The sequence below is a fragment of the Macaca mulatta genome, chromosome 6 (genome assembly GCF_049350105.2).
Source record: "Macaca mulatta isolate MMU2019108-1 chromosome 6, T2T-MMU8v2.0, whole genome shotgun sequence".
NCBI lineage: Eukaryota > Metazoa > Chordata > Mammalia > Primates > Cercopithecidae > Macaca > Macaca mulatta.
Window position 1 is genome coordinate 81,960,057 of NC_133411.1, and position 19,196 is coordinate 81,979,252.

At 37.4% G+C, this 19,196-nt stretch overlaps 1 protein-coding gene and 1 pseudogene across 9 annotated transcripts in view; one reads left to right on the forward strand and one right to left on the reverse strand.

The window, feature by feature from the left end:
- Positions 1 to 19,196, forward strand: part of POLK (DNA polymerase kappa) — an 88,558-nt gene that overhangs the window by 44,892 nt on the left and 24,470 nt on the right. For 6 of the 8 annotated variants that reach the window (XM_078004881.1, XM_078004884.1, XM_001105220.5 and 3 more), the window contains 2 exons: positions 13,684 to 13,836; positions 17,977 to 18,108. In XM_078004881.1, coding sequence (XP_077861007.1) covers positions 13,684 to 13,836; positions 17,977 to 18,108 — 285 coding nt within the window. Of the gene's footprint in view, positions 1 to 13,683; positions 13,837 to 14,290; positions 14,349 to 17,976; positions 18,109 to 19,196 lie in introns of all 8 variants that reach the window. The other 2 variants (XM_078004885.1, XM_078004886.1) reach the window with 1 other exon arrangement.
- Positions 16,916 to 17,284, reverse strand: LOC106998813 (large ribosomal subunit protein eL39 pseudogene; annotated as a pseudogene). The gene has a single exon (XR_001445352.3). The product of XR_001445352.3 is annotated as a large ribosomal subunit protein eL39 pseudogene (transcript).

The following is a 19,196-nucleotide window of genomic DNA, read 5'->3' on the forward strand; positions in this document are numbered from 1 at the left end:
TGCTGTAAATATCCATGGCCAGGCTTATGTATGGACATAAGTTTTCAACTCCTTTGGATAAATACTAAGGAGTGCAATCGCTGGATAATATGGTAAAATAAAATTATGTTTAGCTTTATAAGAAGCTGCCAAACTGTCTTCGAAAATGACCATACCATTTTGTCTTCCCACCAACAATGAATGAGAATTCCTGTTGCTGAATATCATTGCCATCATTTGGTGTTATCACTATTGTGAATTTTGGCTATTCTAATATATGTATAGTGGTATCTCATTGTTGTTTTAATTTGCATTTCCCTGATGACATATGATGTGGAGCATCTTTTCATGTGCTTATTTGCCATCTGTTTATCTTCTTTGTTGAGGTGTCTGTTAAGGTCCTTGACCATTTATAATCAAGTTGTCTGCCTTCTTATTTTTGGTTCTTAAGAGTTCTTTGTGTATTTTGGACAGCAGACCTGTATCAGATATGTCTTTTGCAAATATTGTTTCCCAACCTGTGGCTTTTCTTTTTATTCTATTGGCAGTATCTTTCACAGAGCGGAAATTTTTAATTTTAATGAAGTCTAGTTTATCAATTATTTCTTTCATGGATTGTGCCTTTGGTATTGTATCTAAATAGTCATCATTAAATCCAAGTCCATCTATATTTTCTCTTGTGTTATCTTCTAGGAATTTTATAGTTTTGCACTTTACAGTTAGGTCTGTGATTCATTTGAGTTCATTTTTGTGGAGGATATAAGTTCATCTCTTTTTTTTTTTTTTTTTTTTTTTTTTTTTTTAACATGTGGATATCCAATTGTTCCAGCACAATTTGTTAAAAAAAAAAAACTTTTCTTGCTAGGTGTGGCGGCTCACGCCTGTAATCCCAGCACTTTGGGAGGCCAAGGTGGGAAGATCACTTGAGCCCAGGGGTTCAAGACCAGTCTAGGCAACATAGCAAAACCCTGCTTCTACAAAAAATAGAAAAAAATAACTGGGAGTGGTGGCACAGGCCCATGGTCCTAGCTGTTCGGGAGGCCGAGGTGGGAAGATTGTTTGCGCCTGGGAGGTCGAGGTGGCAGTGAGCCATGATTGCACTCCTGCCTGGGCAACAGCATGAGTCTCCAGAAAAGAAAAAAGAAAAAAAAAAAAGAAACTCTTATCCGTGTTACTGAGTCATTGCTCCTTTTTCAAAGACCAATTGTCTGTATTTATGTGAGTCTATTTCTGGGCTCTGTATTCTGTTTCATTGATCTATTTGTCTGTTCTTTTGCCAATACCACACTATCTTAATTACTGTAACTTTATAGTAAGTCTTGAAGTCAAGTAGTTTCAGTCCTTCAGTTTTGTTCTTGTTCTTCAATATTGTGTTGGCTAATTGGATCTTTTGCCTCACCATATACATTTTAGAATCAGTTTGTTGACATCCACAAAATAAGTTGCTGGGATTTTGACTAGGATTGCATTGAGTGTATAGATGAAGTTGGGAAGAACTGACTGGCATTTGATCATAGAGTCTTCCCCTTCATGAACATGGAATATCTCTCCATTTAAGGATGCTCCTTGGCTTACAATGGAGTTACATTTGGATAAACCCATTATAAAGTTGAAAAATTGTAAGTCAAACCATCATAAGTCTAGATATTCCCTGACTTAATGGTGGGATTATGTCCAGATAAAAACCCTTCATAAAGCTGAAAAATCTTAAGTTGAACCATCATAGGCCAGAGACTGTATTTAGTTCTTCTTTGCTTTTTTTCAGACTTTGTAGTTTTCCTCATGTTGATCTTGTACCTATTTTGTTACATTTGTACCTAAGTATTTCATTTTTGGATGTTTTAATATAAATCGTAATGTGTTTTTTGTTTTGTTTTGTTTTTGAGACTGCCTCTGTCACCCAGGCTGCAGTGCAGTGGGATGACCTCAGCTCACTGCATCCTCCTCTTCCTGGGTTTAAGCGATTCTCTTGCCTCCACTTCCCAAGTAGCTGCGATTACAGGTGCCCACCACCATGCCTAGCTAGTTTTTGTATTTTTGGTTGAGACAGGGTTTCACCATGTTGGCCAGGCTGGTCTTGAACTCCTGAGTTCAAGCGATCCACCCGCCTCAGCCTCTGAAAGTGCTGGGATTACAGGTGTGAGCCACCATGTTTGGCCTCTAATGTGTTTTAAATTTTAAATTTTACTTGTTCATTGGTGGCATATAGGAAAGTGACTGACTTTTGTATATTAACCTTATATCTTGTAACTGATTATTATCACTTACTGATTCCAGAAACGGTATTCTTATAATGGTTTTTTTGTTTTTTTGTTTTTTTGTTTTTAATTTTTGGTCTTGGTATTGTACTTGGAAGATTATTCCTCAAAGCCATGCCTGTGTCTTCTTTTAGTATTTTTTTTATAGCTCTTGGCATACTCATATCTTTAGTCAATTTGGAATTTGTTTTGATGTAAGGTGTGAAGTATGTTTTTCTTAAATGGTGTTATATTTTCCCTACATAGTATTATTTTCCCTAAATGGTGATTCACTTGTCCCAACTCCATTTATTGAATCATGAATCCTTTCTTCACTGAGTTGAAATGAGGCACTTCCAAATAAAAAAATTCTCAATTTTCTTTGATTTATTTCTGGACTGTCTTCTAATAAGTTCAGTCTTTTCTTGTATCAGTAACATACAGTTTTAGTTATTGAACAGCAGGAATATAGTTTAATATTCTCCCTTGTAATGCTTCTTTAAATTTTTTTTTTCTCATGCATGTTTCTTTCAAATAAACTTAGGCATCATTTTATCAAGGTTTTAAAAAAAATCAGTTCTATCCATAATAATATTATTTTTAAATTGATATTAATCCTTAAGCAATGTACTTTCTGGACGTTTTCATTTTATTGATCTATAACCTACAAATATATTTAACAGTTTTAATGATACAGTATATAAGTGATGCTAACAACTGTTAGCTATTCATACTATTTTTAAAGCTCATATCCTTAAATATACTAATAATCTGAAGGAATAGAAAGTATCTTCCATTGTGTAGCAGAATATAAGATTTTGTTCCAGTGTTGGTTGACTATTTCATCAGAGGCTCTCTGGCATCTTTTGCAACAGGAATGGCAGGAAATGTGTTTTATGTTGATTGTTTAATTGTTTCATTTGTTGAGCTTCCTCCAAAAGAAGTTGTATAAATGGGAGGGGATTGAGGAAGTTTGAGTCAAGAAGGCCTGAGAGAACAGAGTTGTTTCCATAGGAAATGTGTTTCTATTTTAGAGTCTTAAAATTTCCAAGTACTCAATTTTATTATGTGTGATATGATAGTATGAACTATTGCTAGTTGAGCTGAGGTAAGCAACTTCTACAGGCATGAACCCCCAGGGTGTTCAGAACCTCTCTTAAGTATACTTCACCCTTTCTCAACCTCAGTGGACTTCTTAAAGGCACAATCTTTTTTTTTTTTTTTTTTTTGTAACTGACAAATTGTTGTATAAGAACATCGGTTCGTAAATCAAGTAGACAAATGTTCATGTTACATTGCATGACAGCTATACAGCAAATCAGTGCATTTTGACCATTTTCGCAATTTATTGATTTGGGGTTTTTTTTTTTTTTTTAAGAGACAGGATCTCTCTCTGTCACCCAGGCTGGAGTGCAGTGGTGCCATCATGGCTCACTACAACCTCCAACTACTGGGCTCAAACAATCCTCCTGCCTCAGCCTCCCAAGTAGGTGGGACTATAGGTGTACACTTTCATGCCCAGTTAATTTTTTAAATTTTTTGTAGAGACGGGATCTCGCTATGTTGCCCAGGCTAGTCTCAAACTCCTGGCCTCAAGCTACCCTTCCACTTAAGCGTCCCAAAGGGGTTACAGGCATGAGTCACTGGGGCTGGCCAACAATTGATTTTATTAACTCAAATTTATTCAATAGTCTTGGGGAAAACTAACTTAAGAAAACAACAACAACAACAAAAACCACATTATTTCTGAGTCTCTCAATGTAATAGAAATGGGGGATTTTTAAAGAAAATAAGACATAATATGGATAGAAAATACACCATTACAGTTCAATTTGAGTGTATTTCAACATTACAGACTTTAAAAAATCTATTGTAGGGAAGCATCATAACATAATCAAAAACAGACTTCAGAGTAACTTGGTTTCACTGTTTAGTGCTAACATTTACTAGCTGTATGACTTAGGGCAAATTACTTACTCTTACTGAGCTTTAGTTTCATCTATAAAATGGGAACAATAATTATGATCTCAGAATTACAACCAGTAAATGATTTAACTTAGAAAGCACTTAGCATATTATATGACACATATACTCAATAAATGTAACTTCTACTTTTATAATTATAGATAATTAAGCCCTTATTGTATCCCTAGATAGGTGCATTATATGGGTGTCTCTTTTAATTCTTTCAATAACCTATTGAGGTTGGTTTAGTACCACTTTACAAATAAGGAAAGTAAGCATGAAAGGGGTTAAATTGCTCCCTGTCCTGTAACTAATGTAGTTAAATTGCAGTGCTACAGGACCCAAACCAAACCTGTTATTCTGTTTTTTGTTTCTTTAAAAAAATCTATTATTATTATTATACTTTAAGTTCTGGGATACATGTGTAGAATGTGCAGGTTTGTTACATAGGTATACATGTGCCGTGGTGGTCTGCTGCACCCATCAACCCATCATCTACATTAGGTATTTCTACTAATGCTATCCCTTCCCTTGTCCCCCACCCCACAACGGGCCTTGACGTGTGATATTCCCCTCCCTGTGCCCATATGTTCTCATTGTTCAACTCCTATTTATGAGTGAGAACATGCAGTGTTTGGTTTTCTGTTCCTGTGTGTGTTTGCTGAGAATGATGCTTTCCAGCTTCATCCATGTCCCTGCAAAGGACATGAATTCATTTTTTATGGCTGCATAGTATTCCGTGGTATATATGTGCCACATTTTCTTTATCCAATCTGTCACTGATGGGCATTTGGGTTGGTTCCAAGTCTGATATTGTGAATAGGGCTGTAATAAACATACATGTACATGTGTCTTTATTAGTAGAATGATTTATAATCCCTTGGGTATCTACCCAGTAATGGCATTACTGGGTCAAATGGTATTTCTGGTTCTAGATCCTTGAGGAATCGCCACACTGTCTTCCACAATGGTTGAACTAATTTACACTCACACCAACAGTGTAAACGCGTTCCTATTTCTCCACATCCTCTCCGCATCTGTTGTTTCCTGACTTTTTAATGATCACCATTCTAGCTGGCATGAGATGGTATCTCATTGTGGTTTTGATTTGCATTTCTCTAATGACCATTGATGATGTGCTTTTTTGTTTGTTGGCTACATAAAGGTCTTCTTTTGAAAAGTGTCTGTTCATATCCTTTGCCCACTTTTGATGGGGTTGTTTTTCTCTTGTAGATTTGTTTAAGTTCCTTGTAGATTCTGGATATTAGCTCTCTGTCACATGGATAGATTGCAAAAATTCTCTCCCATTCTGTAGGTTGCCTGTTCACTCTGCTGATAGTTTCTTTTGCTGTGTAGAAGCTCTTTAGTTTAATTAGATTCCATTTGTCAAATTTGGCTTTTGTTGCAATTGCTTTCAGTGTTTTAGTCATGAAGTTTTTGCCCATGCCTGTGTCCTGAATGGTATTGCCTAAGTTTTCCTCCAGGGTTTTTATGGTTTTAGGTCTTATATTTAAGTCTTTAATCTATCTTGAGTTAATTTTTGTATAAGGTGTAAGGAAGGGGTCCAGTTTCAGTTTTCTGCATATGACTAGCCAGTTTTCCCAACACCATTTATTAAATAGAGAATCCTTTCCCCATTGTTTGTTTTTGTCAGGTTTGTCAAAGATCAAATGGTTGTAGATGTGTGGTGTTATTTCTGAGGCCTCTGTTCTGTTTCATTGGTCTATATATCTGTTTTGTTACCTGTACCATGCTGTTTTGGTTACTATAGCCTTGTGGTATAGTTTGAAGCCAGGTAGCATGACGGCTTCAGCTTTGTTCTTTTTGCTTAGGATTGTCTTGGCTATACAAGCTCTTTTTTTGGTTCTATATGAAATTTAAAGTATTTTTTTCTAACTCTGTGAAGAAAGTCAGTGGTACCTTAATGGGAATAGCATTGAATCTATAAATTACTTTGGGCAGTATGGCCATTTTTACCATATTGATTCTTCCTATCCATGAGCATAGAATGTTTTTCCATTTGTTTGTGTCCTCTCTTATTTGCTTGAGCAGTGGTTTGTAGCTCTCCTTGAAGAGGTCCTTCACATCCCTTGTAAGTTGTATTCCTAGGTATTTTATTTATTCTCTTTGTAGCAATCGTGAATGAGAGTTCACTCATGGTTTGGCTCTCTGTTTGTCTATTGGTGTATAGGAAAGTTTGTGATTTTTGCACATTGATTTTGTATCCTGAGACTTTGCTGAAGTTGCTTAGCAGCTTAAGGAGATTTTGGGCTGAGACAGTGGGGTTTTCTAAATATACAATCATGTTATCTGCAAACAGAGATAATTTGACTCCCTGTCTTCCTAATTGAATACTCTTTATTTCTTTCTCTTGCCTGGTTGCCCTGGCCAGAACTTCCAATACTGTGTTGAATAGGAGTGGTGAGAGAGGACGTCCTTGTCTAGTGCTGATTTTCAGAGGGAATGCTTCCAGCTTTTGTCCATTCAGTATGATATTGGCTGTGGGTTTGTCATAAATAGTTCTTATTTTGAGATACCTTCCATCGATACCTAGTTTAGTGAGAGTTTTTAGCATGAAGGGATGTTGAATTTTTTCGAAGGCCTTTTCTGCATCTATTGAGATAATCATGCGGTTTTTGTCTTTGGTTCTGTTTATGTGATGGATTTCATTTATTGAATTGCATGTGTTGAACCACCCTTGCATCCCAGGGATGAAGCTGACTTGATTGTGGTGGTTAAGCTTTTTAATGTACTGCTGGATTCGGTTTGCCAGTATTTTATTGAGGATTTTCACATTGATGTTTGTTCATCAGGGATATTGGCTTGAAATTTTTTTGTTGTTGTTGTCTCTCAGGTTTTTTTGGTATCAGGATGATGCTGGCCTCATAAATGAGTTAGGGAGGAGTCTGTCTTTTTCTGTTGTTTGGAATAGTTTTAGAAGGAGTGGTACCAGCTCCTCTTTGAACCTCTAGTAGAATTCAGCTGTGAATTTTTGTACAGATGGGGTTTCTCCGTGTTGATCAGGCTGGTCTTGAACTCCCGACCACAGGTGATCTGCCCACTTCAGCCTCCCAAAGTGCTGGGATTTCACACGTGAGCCACCATGCCTGGCTGTGAATCTGTCTGGTCCTGGACTTTTTTGGTTCATAGTCTGGCTAGCAGTCTGCCTATTTTGTTTATCTTTTCAAAAAACTAGCTCCTGAACTCACTGATTATTTTAAGAGATTTTTGTGTCTCTATCTCCTTCAGTTCTGCTGTGATCTCAGTTATTTCTTGTCTTCTGCTAGCTTTTGAATTTGTTTGCTCTTGCTTTTCTAGTTATTTTAATTGTATTGTTAGGGTGTCAATTTTAGGTCATTCCTGTGTTCTCCTATGGCCATTTAGTGCTATAAATTTACCTCTAAACACTGCTTTAGCTGTGTCCTGGAGATTCTGGTACGTTGTGTCTTTGTTATCTTTGATTTCAAAGAACTTACTTATTTCTGCCTTAATTTCGTGTTTATCCAGGAGTCATTCAGGAGCAGATTGTTCAGTTTCCATGTAGTTGTGCTATTCTGAGAGAGTTTCTTAATCCTGAGTTCTAATTTGATTGCATTGTGGTCTGAGAGACTGTTATGATTTCTGTTCTTTTGCATTTGCTGAGGAGTGTTTTACTTCCAATTATGTGGTCAATTTTAGAATAATTGTGATGTGGTGCTGAGAAGAATGTATATTATGTTGATTTGGGTGGAAAGTTCTGTAGATATCTATTAGGTCTGCTTGGTCCAGAGCTTAGTTCAAGTCCTGAATATCCTTGTTAATTTTCTGTCTCAATGGTCTGTCTAATATTGTCAGTGGAGTGTTAAAGTCTCCCACTGTTATTGTGTGGGAGTCTAAGTCTCTTTGTAGGTCTCTGAGAACTTGCTTTATGAATCTGGGTGGTATTGTATTGGGTGCATATATGTTTAGGATAGTTAGCTCTTCTTGTTGCATCGATCCCTTTACCATTATGTAATGCCCTTCTTTGTCTCTTTTCATCTTTGTTGGTTTAAAATCTGTTTTATCAGAGAATCAGAGACTGGGATTGCAATGCCTGCCTTCCTCCTCCTCTTCTTCTTCTTCTTCTTCTTCCTTCTTCCTTCTTCCTTCTTCCTTCTTCCTCCTCCTCCTCCTCCTCCTCCTCCTCCTCCTCCTCCTTCTTCTTCTTCTTTCTTCTTCTTCCTTCTTCCTCCTCCTCCTCCTCCTCCTTCTTCTTCCTTCTTCCTTCTTCCTTCTTCCTTCTTCCTTCTTCCTTCTTTCTTCTTTCTTCTTTCTTCTTTCTTCTTTCTTCTTTCTTCTTTCTTCTTTCTTCTTTCTTCTTTCTTCTTTCTTCTTTCTTCTTCTTCTTCTTCTTCTTCTTCTTCTTCTTCTTCTTCTTCTTCTTCTTCTTCTTCTTCTTCTGCTCCTCCTCCTCCTCCTCCTCCTCCTCTTCTTCTTCCTCCTATTTGCTTGGTAAATCTTCCTCCATCTCTTTATTTTGAGCCTATGTGTGTCTCTGCATGTGGGATGGGTCTCCTGAATAGAGCACACTGATGGGTCTTGACTCTTTATCCAATTTGCCAGTCTTTGTCTTTTAATTGGGGCATTTATTTTGATCCTGTCATTATGATGCTAACTGGTTATTTTGCCCATTAGTTGATACAGGTTCTTCAAGTGTCAGTGGTCTTTACATTTTGGTATGCTTTTGCAGTGACTGGTATCAGTTTTTCCTTTCCATATTTAGTGTTTCCTTCAGGAGCTCTTGTAAGGCAGGCCTGGTGCTTGTCTGTAAAGAATTGTATTTCTTCTTCACTTGTAAAGCTTAGTTTGGCTGGATATGAAATTCTGGGTTGAAAATTCTTTAAGAATGTTGAATGTTGGCCCCCACTCTCTTCTGGCTTGTAGGGTTTCTGTAAAGAGATCTGCTGTTATTCTGATGGGCTTCTCTTTGTAACCCGACCTTTGTCTCTGGCCTACCCTTAACATTTTTTCCTTCATTTCAACCTTGGTGAATCTGATGATTATGTGTCTTGGGGTTGCTCTTCTCAAGGAGTATCTTTGCGGTTTTCTTTTGAATGTTGGCCTGTCTTGCTAGGTTGGGGAAGTTCTCCTGGATAATATCCTGAAGAGTGTTTTCCAACTTCGTTCCGTTCTCCCCATCACTTTCAGGTACACCAATCAAATGTAGGTTTGGTCTTTTCACATAGTCCCATATTTCTTGAGGCTTTGTTCGTTCTTTTTATGCTTTTTCTCTAATCTTGTCTTCACACTGTATTTCATTAAATTGATCTTCAATCTCTGATACCCTTTCTTTCGCTCATCAATTCAGCTATTGATACTTGTGTATGCTTCTCGAAGTTTTTGTGCTGTGTTTTTCAGCTCTATCAGGTCATTTATATTCTTCTCAAAACTGGTTATTCTAGTTAGCAGCTCCTGTAACCTTTTATCAAGGTTCTTAGCTTCCTTGCATTGGGTTAGAACATGCTCCTTTAGCTCGGAGGACTCTGTTATTACCCACCTTCTGAAGCCTACTTCTGTCAATTTGTCAAACTCATTCTCCGTCCAGTTTTATTTCCTTGCTGGCATGGAGTTGTGATCCTTTGGAGGAAAAGATATGTTCTGTTTTTTGGAATTTTCAGCCTTTTGGCACTGTTTTTTCCTCGTCTTTGTGGATTTATCCACCTTTAGTCTTCGATGTTGGTAACCTTTGGATGGGGCTTTTGCGTGGTCATCATCTTTGTTGATGTTGATGCTGTTGCTTTCTGTTTTTTAGTTTTCCTTCTAGCAGGACCCTCTTCTGAAGTTCTGCTGGAGTTTGCTGGAGGTCTACTCCAGACCCTGTTTGCCTGGGTGTCACCAGCAGAGGCTGCAGAACAGCAAAGATTGCTACCTGTTCCTTCCTCTGGAAGCTTTGTCCCAGAGGGGTACCACCAGATGCCAGCTGGACCTCTCCTGTATGAGGTGTCTGTTGACCCCTACCATCAGGAAGCATTGGAATCAGGGACCCACTTGAGGAGGCAGTCTGTTCCTTAGCAGAGCTTGAGCGCTCTGCTGGGCAATCTGCTGCTGTCTTCAGAACCAGCAGGCAGGAACGTTTAAGTCTGCTGAAACTGCGCCACAGCTGCCCCTTTCCCCAGGTGCTCTGTCCCAGGGAGATGGGAATTTTATCAATAAGCCCCTGACGGGTTGCTGCCTTTCTTTCAGAGATGCCCTGCCCAGAGAGGAGGAATCTAGAAAGGCAGTCAGGCTACAGTGGCCTTGCCAAGCTGTGGTGGGTTCCACCCAGTTCGAACTTCCCGCTGGCTTTGTTTACGCTGTGAGGGGAAAACCTCCTACACAAGCCTCAGTAATGGCAATGCTCCTCCCTTCACCAAGCTGGAGCATCCCAGGTCGACTTCAGTCTGCTGTGCCAGCAGCGAGAATTTCAAGCCAGTGGATCTTAGCTTGCTGGGCTCTGTGGGCATGGGATCCACTGAGCTAGACCACTCGGCTCCCTGGCTTCAGCCCCGTTTCCTGGGGAATGAACAGTTCTCTCTCTCTGGCGTTCCAGCACCACTGGGGTATGAAAGAAACCTCCTGCAGCTAGCTCAGTGTCTGCCCAAATGGCCACCCAGTTTTGTGCTTGAAACCCAGGGCCCTGGTTGTGTAGGCACCCAGTGGAATCTCCTGGTCTCCAGGTTGTGAAGACAGTGGGAAAAGCGTAATATCTAGGCCTGATAGCACCATCCCTCACTAACAGCACAGTCCCTCATGGTTTCCCTTGGCTAGGGGAGGGAGTTCCCAGACCCCTCATGGTTCCTGGGTGGGTCAACATCCCACCTTGCTTCTCCTAACCTTTCTTGGCCTGCATCCACTTTCTAATCAGTCCCAATAAGATGAGCCGAATACCTCAGGTGGAAATGCAGAAATCACCCACCTTCTGCCTTGGTCTCACTGGGAGCTGCAGACAGGAACGGTTCCTATTCGACCATCTTGCCCGGGAATCCCAAAAGCCGTTACTCTTAACCAGTGTGACACACACTAGTTTTGAGCAGTAGCAAAAAGAACAATGTACGTGTTGGAGACTCAGATAAGAACTTGAAAGTCATTGGAAAATGGAAGAAAGGACAATATGAATGGGGATTTCAGTTGAAGAAACTTTTAAAAGCAGTAGTGGCATGCATCTGGTTGATGTAGAAAGAGAAGAGTTCAGACAAAGGTGACTAATGAGAGATAGTAAAAGGAAAGTAGAATGTATGAGTCATGCAGTGGGGAGATTTCCTTTTGGCAACTACTCTTGCTTTAAGCACACAAAAAAAGAGAATAGCTTGCTGAAGACATTTTTATAGCATTAATATATGAGTCTGAGGAGAATTTTTTCCCATTTGACTTGCTTTCTATTCATCATCTTTTTCTTTTCTAGATGATTCCATGTCAAGGTATTTCAGATGCCACTTTCTTATTCTCATGTGACTGTTATATCTTAGGTATATTTTCTGGATTAAAATAGAGTAGTTTTTAGTTTACATTTGTTTTTATTAATCTCCATAATTTGTTTACATGTGGTCATGATGCTATTCTCTGGTTCAGAATTGAGGTACTAAAAGAAGTAGGTTTTAATTAGCATGTTAAATTATAGTAATGTTGAAAGGTTCCATTTATTACCTATGGGATTTTACTGTAGGAAGTTACTCTTCTTCAAGATTTTTCTACTAGTACTGCTTTCACTTTTTAAACCAACTTTAATATACTGCTGTGAATTCATAATTTTTCTCCTTCTAGTCTCCCCTCCCCATCTCTCTTGTGAGAAAATAATTTGAAGTCAGATAAGGTCTTTCTTCTGAAGGAACTGACAATTTAGTATCTAACACAATAATGCCATGCAAGAGCAGGGAAACAAGGAATATTAAATTCTGTAGCACAGAGGACAGACATTCTATTAAGATACCAAGATATATTTCAGCTGATCCTTGAAGGCTTGTGACAGAGCTCGGAAAGGCAATGTAGACAGAGGAACAGCCTGAGGAAGGCATAGAGCAACCCAGGTCATTCAGTGAGCTGTAGCCTAAACAAGGGGGAGCCTTCTACAGATTTCACTGTACCTCCTGGAGACAAACATGAGTCAGGGTGATTGCTTCTAAAAGAGGAGTTATAGGTTTAACCTGCGACTAGTGTGCAGCTGGTGTCTCTATAACACTAAGAAGGAAGGACATAAAAAAAGTTCTGCAGAATGGAGGCAAAGCTGGAGTCCAACATGAGGGAAAAAACATATACACCTATAGCTCTCCACCTTTGAGAAAACTTGCTAGAGGGAACTCCACATGACAGAAGTTATTTCCATTCCATAGATCACCCCAGTTGCTCATTGCTGGCTGTTTTTCTCTCAGTTTTTGATGTTTTATTATGCAGCTATCCATTGATCCTTTTAGTGATAGATGCATTTATTGAACTTGTGCCATGTACCAGGTACTGTTCTATGTTCTGTATGTTTTCCAGCTTATTTAATAGCTTTCTTCTCTTACGATTTTACTTTAATGGTCTTGGTAACTTCCCTGTGTTGCATAGATCACAGCTATTACACAGCCACCCCCAGCTGCAGGGTAAGCTGGGTAAGTGAGTATTTAGCCTTTCTTGCCTTGATAGTAGAGGCCGGCCACAAAAATGGAAGTTAGAAATGAGTATGTCTGCTACATAATCACTTTTCTTACTTGCTTCCTTTGTTTAGTCTATCCTCTTTCATTTCTTTCTTGTAAATCTAACTCTTTTTCTCTGAAGAAACTAAAATTCTTTAAAGATTAAGAATCTTCACTATTATATTTGACATATAAAAGTTCATGAAGAATAAATTACAGCTTGGGTTTTAAATTTTACTTGTATAGATTAACATCAAATTTTAGCATTATAAAAGCAATTCTACAGAGGGAACATTTACATTATGCTTCAGTATCTTCAGTTGTACCTTACTGTTCAGCATAAACATCATATGCCAAAGAGGTATAATCTTTTGTTGTATATTTCCTTTGTTGATTTTTAAAGACATTATTATTATGAATCAAATGGCAGTTGTTTATTTTACCTACATTGAAGCTTTTAGTTATAGTGAGTTGAACTCCAAATTTATAAAGCAGTAGAATCATTTAATAAAATCAGTTGGATTAGCTCATTCATTCATTAAATATTAAGTTCCTGTTATGTGCCTGAGGGTATGGAGAGATGAAAGAGTTGGTAGGGAATGATATTTGAGGATAGGCTGTCTCTATGAAAATAAAAGCAATTACCAATTTTAATTTAAAAATAAAATATACATAGATAAACACTTATAAATAGTAATAAAATATGAACCCGTAAACACTCATGAACAACAAAATACACACCCATAAAAGTAAATGGATGGGTGGATGGATGGATGGATGAATGGGTGTGTGGACAGAGACTGATAGACACTTAATAAATTAAGATTAATGTAGTTAATGGTGTTTCAATATTATGTTGTCTAAAAGTATGTTAACTTTTTTAAAAAATTAAGGTTGACAGATTTGCAATGGAATTAGAACAGAGCCGAAATTTGAGCAATACCATAGTGCACATTGACATGGATGCTTTCTATGCAGCTGTAGAAATGAGGGACAATCCAGAATTGAAGGATAAACCTATTGCTGTAGGATCAATGAGTATGCTGGTAAGTAAAGATCAAACACAAAAAGGAAACTTTATAACATATTCAAGTAAGCTTTACTGTTTCACGAAGGGGGAATTCTTTATTGAGGTCTACCAGTTTGCTGAGTATTTTTCTGGGTGCCTTATATATGACTCAATTACTGAATCCTTTCAACATACTTTAAGGCAGGGGACTCCTGCCCCTGGTTCACAGATTGGTATTGGTCCATGGCCTGTTGGAAACTGGACCTCGCAACAGAAGGTGAGCGTCAGACAAGCGAACGAAGCTTCATCTGTATTTACAACCACTTCCCATCACTTGCAGTATGCCCGAACTCGGTCAGATCAGTTGTGGCACTGTATTCTCATAGGAGCACAAACCCTGTTGTGAACTGCGCATGCGAGGGATCCAGGTTACATACTCATTATGAGAATCAAATGCCTGATGATCTGTCACTGTCTCCCATCACCCCCAGATGGGATTGTCTAATTGCAGGAAAACAAGCTCAGGGCTCCAATTGATTCTATATCATGGTGAGTTGTATAATTATTTCATTATATATTACAATGTAATTATAATAGGAATAAAGTGCACAATAAATGTAACATGCTTGAATCATCGCGAAACCATCGCCCCACCAGTCCGTGGAAAAATTGTCTTCCACAAAACCAGTCTCTGGTGCCAAAAAGGTTAGGAACTGCTGCTTTAAGGTACTAGTTTTTATTTCCATTTGGCAAAAAAGAAAACTCAGAGAGATGCTTAATAACTTGCCCAAAGTTACAAACCTAGTAACTTCCATGGCAAATTAAATTTTTCCATAAGTAACCATTCTAGTTAAAGAGAGTTGAATAAGAAAGCAAAGGAAATGTTATTATAAGGTATTAATAGAGATTTTCAAACTGGTCTGCAGGCCAAATCCAGCTTTTTATTGGAGCAAAGTCATACCCATTTATTTATTACTATTGTTGCACTAAAAGAGCAGAGTTCAATAATTCAATGATCTGCAAAGCCTAAAATGATTACTATCTGGACTTTCACAGAAAAGAAAAGGTTTGCCAACCCTAGTTCTGGAATAACATATTTCATTAATAGAGTACATTTAGAATGCAGTTAAATTGTTTCTCCCATGACTTAGAACTTTGCTTTTCTGATTACTGTGTTGCTGTTCCTTTTTACACTCTAACTTTAGAAGGTAAAAATGACCAGGATAGCTATGTGTGGCTGAAAGTGTGTTGGGAATTAAAAGTAGCAACTGAAATAGATGGGCTTTGGTACTTAAAAAGTATTAGATAAACAAGAAGAGTTCTTCTCTGTTCCTAACTCCTTCCCATGCCTTAGATAGCTACAAAACTAATTCTTACTGAGTGATTATTTTATTATAAAACTATAATCTGTTTGTTTTTTATCTCTGCCTCTGTGAGTATGCAGGCAACTGATAACTCTGTTTCCAAACCACTGTTTTTTGAAAGGAAACTCCCCTTTCCTACAAATCATCAATAAATATTTCAAAAAAATATATTTACTTTTATTAAGATGTAACACCATAAATTTATGTATGTTTATGTATGTGTATACATACAAACTTGCTGTAGCCATGTTAAAGCTAAACCGACTGCTTTTGAAATCTACAAAATATTTTCTTTCCTACAGTTTCTGTCCTCCTAAAAATCAGTTATTGTTTCTAAATTCAAAATTACTATTTGTTATATTTAAACAAAGATTACTCCCTTTGTATGTTGAACAAATAGGTTTCCCTTCTTTTTTTTTTTTTTTTTTTTTTGAGACGGAGTCTTGCTCTGTCGCCCAGGCTGGAGTGCAGTGGCCCGATCTCGGCTCACTGCAAGCTCCGCCTCCCGGGTTTACGCCATTCTCCCGCCTCAGCCTCCCGTGTAGCTGGGACTACAGGTGCCCGCCACCTCGCCCGGCTAGTTTTTTGTATTTTTTAGTAGAGACGGGGTTTCACCGTGTTACCCAGGATGGTCTCGATCTCCTGACCTCGTGATCCGCCCGTCTCGGCCTCCCAAAGTGCTGGGATTACAGGCTTGAGCCACCGCGCCCGGCGGTTTCCCTTCTAATAAGCATAACTTTTTGTCCTATTAAACATATAAAAGTATATCTACAAATTAATGGGAGTCGTTTCATTATTCCTACTGATAGAATTCTTTTTTGGTGAATTTGATGGATTTTTGAAATGTTCTAACTTGGCACTGAGAGTTGCAACTGAGATCGTATAGCAGTTATCTATTGCTGCATAACAGCTTCCCGCAGTATTTAGTGGATAGCCAAAATTTATTAGCTCATGATTCTGTAATTTGAGCAGAGTGCAATGGCGATGGCTCAACCCTGCTCTACCTGGATTTGGCTAGGGCAATTTAACTGAGGTTAAAAAATCCAAGATGGCTTCATTCACATGTCTGGCACTTGGACTGAGGAGATCGGAATGGATTCCAGCTTCAGAACTTTCTCCTCTCCATTGTTGCTTCAACATTGAGTAATCTACCCCGAAATATTTACAATAGTTGCTGGATTACTAAAAGCAAAAACTTAGGTTTCGGAACACAGTGTCACTTCCCTCACATTATTTTCATCTAACCAAGTCACAAGGCAAGTCACATGGCATGAGGAACTAGAACTCACTTTTGATAAGAGTAACTGTAAAGTAGTGTGGCTGTGATGTACAATATACCACAAATTTAAAAGTTAGAGAAATTCTTATTTAAAAGTTTGTTTCTCCTCTACTATAGATCTAGCTTTTATGTCGATTCTATTAAACTTATTTACTAAAGCATTGGTTTTGTTTCTAGTGCTATCTACATTTTCTGTTTCAGAACACTGACTAAGGATTAGTATAGTTCTGAGTACTATCAAGATGTTTTAAGTGCCATTTGAAAATCATTAGAGGAAAATTCATATTATCGTGAAATAATTCCTTCATTTGATTCTGTTTTGCATTTCTTTGAAATTTCACTTGAGATTCCAAATAAGGATTTAATTTGTGATAGAATTTGTTTTATAAATAGTCCTACGGTCTACCACATTCACATAGACTTTCATCAGATATCATCATCAACAGGATTTAATAAGCAATATTCTCCTTTTTTTTTTTTTTTTTTGAAATGAAAGGCCTCACATATTTATTACTGAACCCAGCCAACCAACGCATTCATAATAGATTCAGAGAGGAAAATATGTCGAACTCTCCAGAGAGTGGTGACATTTTCAGTTTGATATGGTAATATGATCGTGACCTTCAGACAGCACAAATATATGTGCCATCTCATGTGCAATTCCTTATAGACCCAGCTTGGTTCTTCCCCAGTGTCTCCTTTTGGAGTTGTACCTTATTTTATTTCCAGTTTTCATCCGAATCCACTGGGGAATGGGACGATTTTGCTTTTGTTTCTTGGCCAGGAATCGCTTAATCCTGAAAGTCTTGTGAGAAGACATGGCGAGAAGTGGAGGCAAGAACCAATATTCTCCTTTTTACTCTCATACTTTTGTAGTTCCATCTCCTAGTCAAAATGTTTTCAGCAAAAAAGATAATTAAGCCTTAAGAAAAAACCCTTAATTTCTAAACTTATTTTAAGCTTTAATCACTTCATTTTGGAGACTTAATTTGGCTGACCACATAGTAGACCTTTTATTTTTGTTCTAGATGAAGTTTCCAAAATCCCAAATAGAGCAAATTCCAAAAGTTTACTATTATACTATACTATAATAGTATACTATACTATTACTTTCTATAATGTAACGTCTTTACTATTTGTATACTATTATTTTATGACTATTCTGTACAACTTAGTATATTATTACTTTCATGTAGCATAACTCACCATCATTCAAACTTTGATATTCATTCTATAACAAGTATGCCTTCAAACCAATGACGTTTAGTTAGTAGAAATTTAAAAAAATCTTTTTATTAGCACAGTCTTGTTTATATCTGGTATCGCATTATAAATATAGGGATAGTAATGGGAGAGGGTCATGGTATCAAAATACTGTGACAGAATAAGTCAAAACTTGGATTAAAACAGAGGCCTATAAATGAAATGTCCTTGAATTGAAAAGGCACATATTAATGTATTTCCTATGAATGCATTGATCAATATGTCCATTTAGGTTTGTATATTTTTTTCCATGTGGTCCAATATCTTTCAGTCTACTTCAAATTACCATGCAAGGAGGTTTGGTGTTCGTGCAGCCATGCCAGGATTTATTGCTAAGAGACTCTGCCCACAACTTATAATAGTGCCTCCAAACTTTGACAAATACCGAGCTGTGAGTAAAGAGGTAAGTTAATGTCTCACCCCTACTTTAGGCTTTCACTGATTTCCTGTCACCTGCAGACTCAAGTCTGAGTGCCTTAGCACATAGGATTTGGTCTTAGCTTACGCTTTCAGTCGAGCCTCCTATCACTTCTTCAGCTTGTATATTGAATACTGAGCTGCATATAGTATCCAGAATACATCATTCTTTTTCCCAATTATTTGCCTTTCCATGCAGTTTTCATTTGCTTAGAAAACTCTTCCCATTTCCTCCAACTTTGAACTGCCTTAATGATAATATAAAATTAAATTTAGCTCTTTTTTCTTAACGTACAATATACATTTTTTCTAGAACCACATTTTATTAATAACTTACAGAATCTACTCATCATTAATGTCAACCTATTATCTGAATAATTATTTGTTAATGTTGTTAAACAGTGACAAAATTCATGTATTTTGATTAGCCTACTTTTCTTGCCCTATAATCATTTACTGTCTAAGACTGATAATTGAAAAGAGAGTAATCCATTGCTTTGAAAAGGATCTTTGAAGTAGATTTGATTATTTACTAAAATTGCCAAACTGTCATATGTGAAAATTTTCATTTTTTCTATTTTTTATGACAAGTGGTTTATCATGCAGTGCTGGAATAAAATTTTAGACTGCTATATCAAATACTTTTAGACTGCTGTAGTAAAATGTGTTTAAGACTACTGTCTGAATGGAAACACTTAAAAAACTGTGGCCTAATACTTATTACTCTTTTGTTATGCCAGGGGTCTTTAAATTCACCCCTCTTATTTTTATTCCACCTCATTTTCCCGAGAAATGACACTATTCCAAGTTTAAACACAGGTTTGTTTTTTTTTCTGTCCAAGGCGGTCTGTGACAGCAAGTGCTTTGTGTATACCTCTGAAAAGGCAGTGTAGGAGAGGGGAGCACACTCACATTTGGTTACTGTTTATCTCTTTCATTGTATTCCTAATTAAAAAGAGATAAAATACTAATCATAAATATAGCGTTTTAAGAAGTTTTAAAAATCCTACAAAAATTTAGTAAGAGAAGGCATTTTTTAAAGTCATGCTTTAACTCAGCAATACTTCTGGCAGT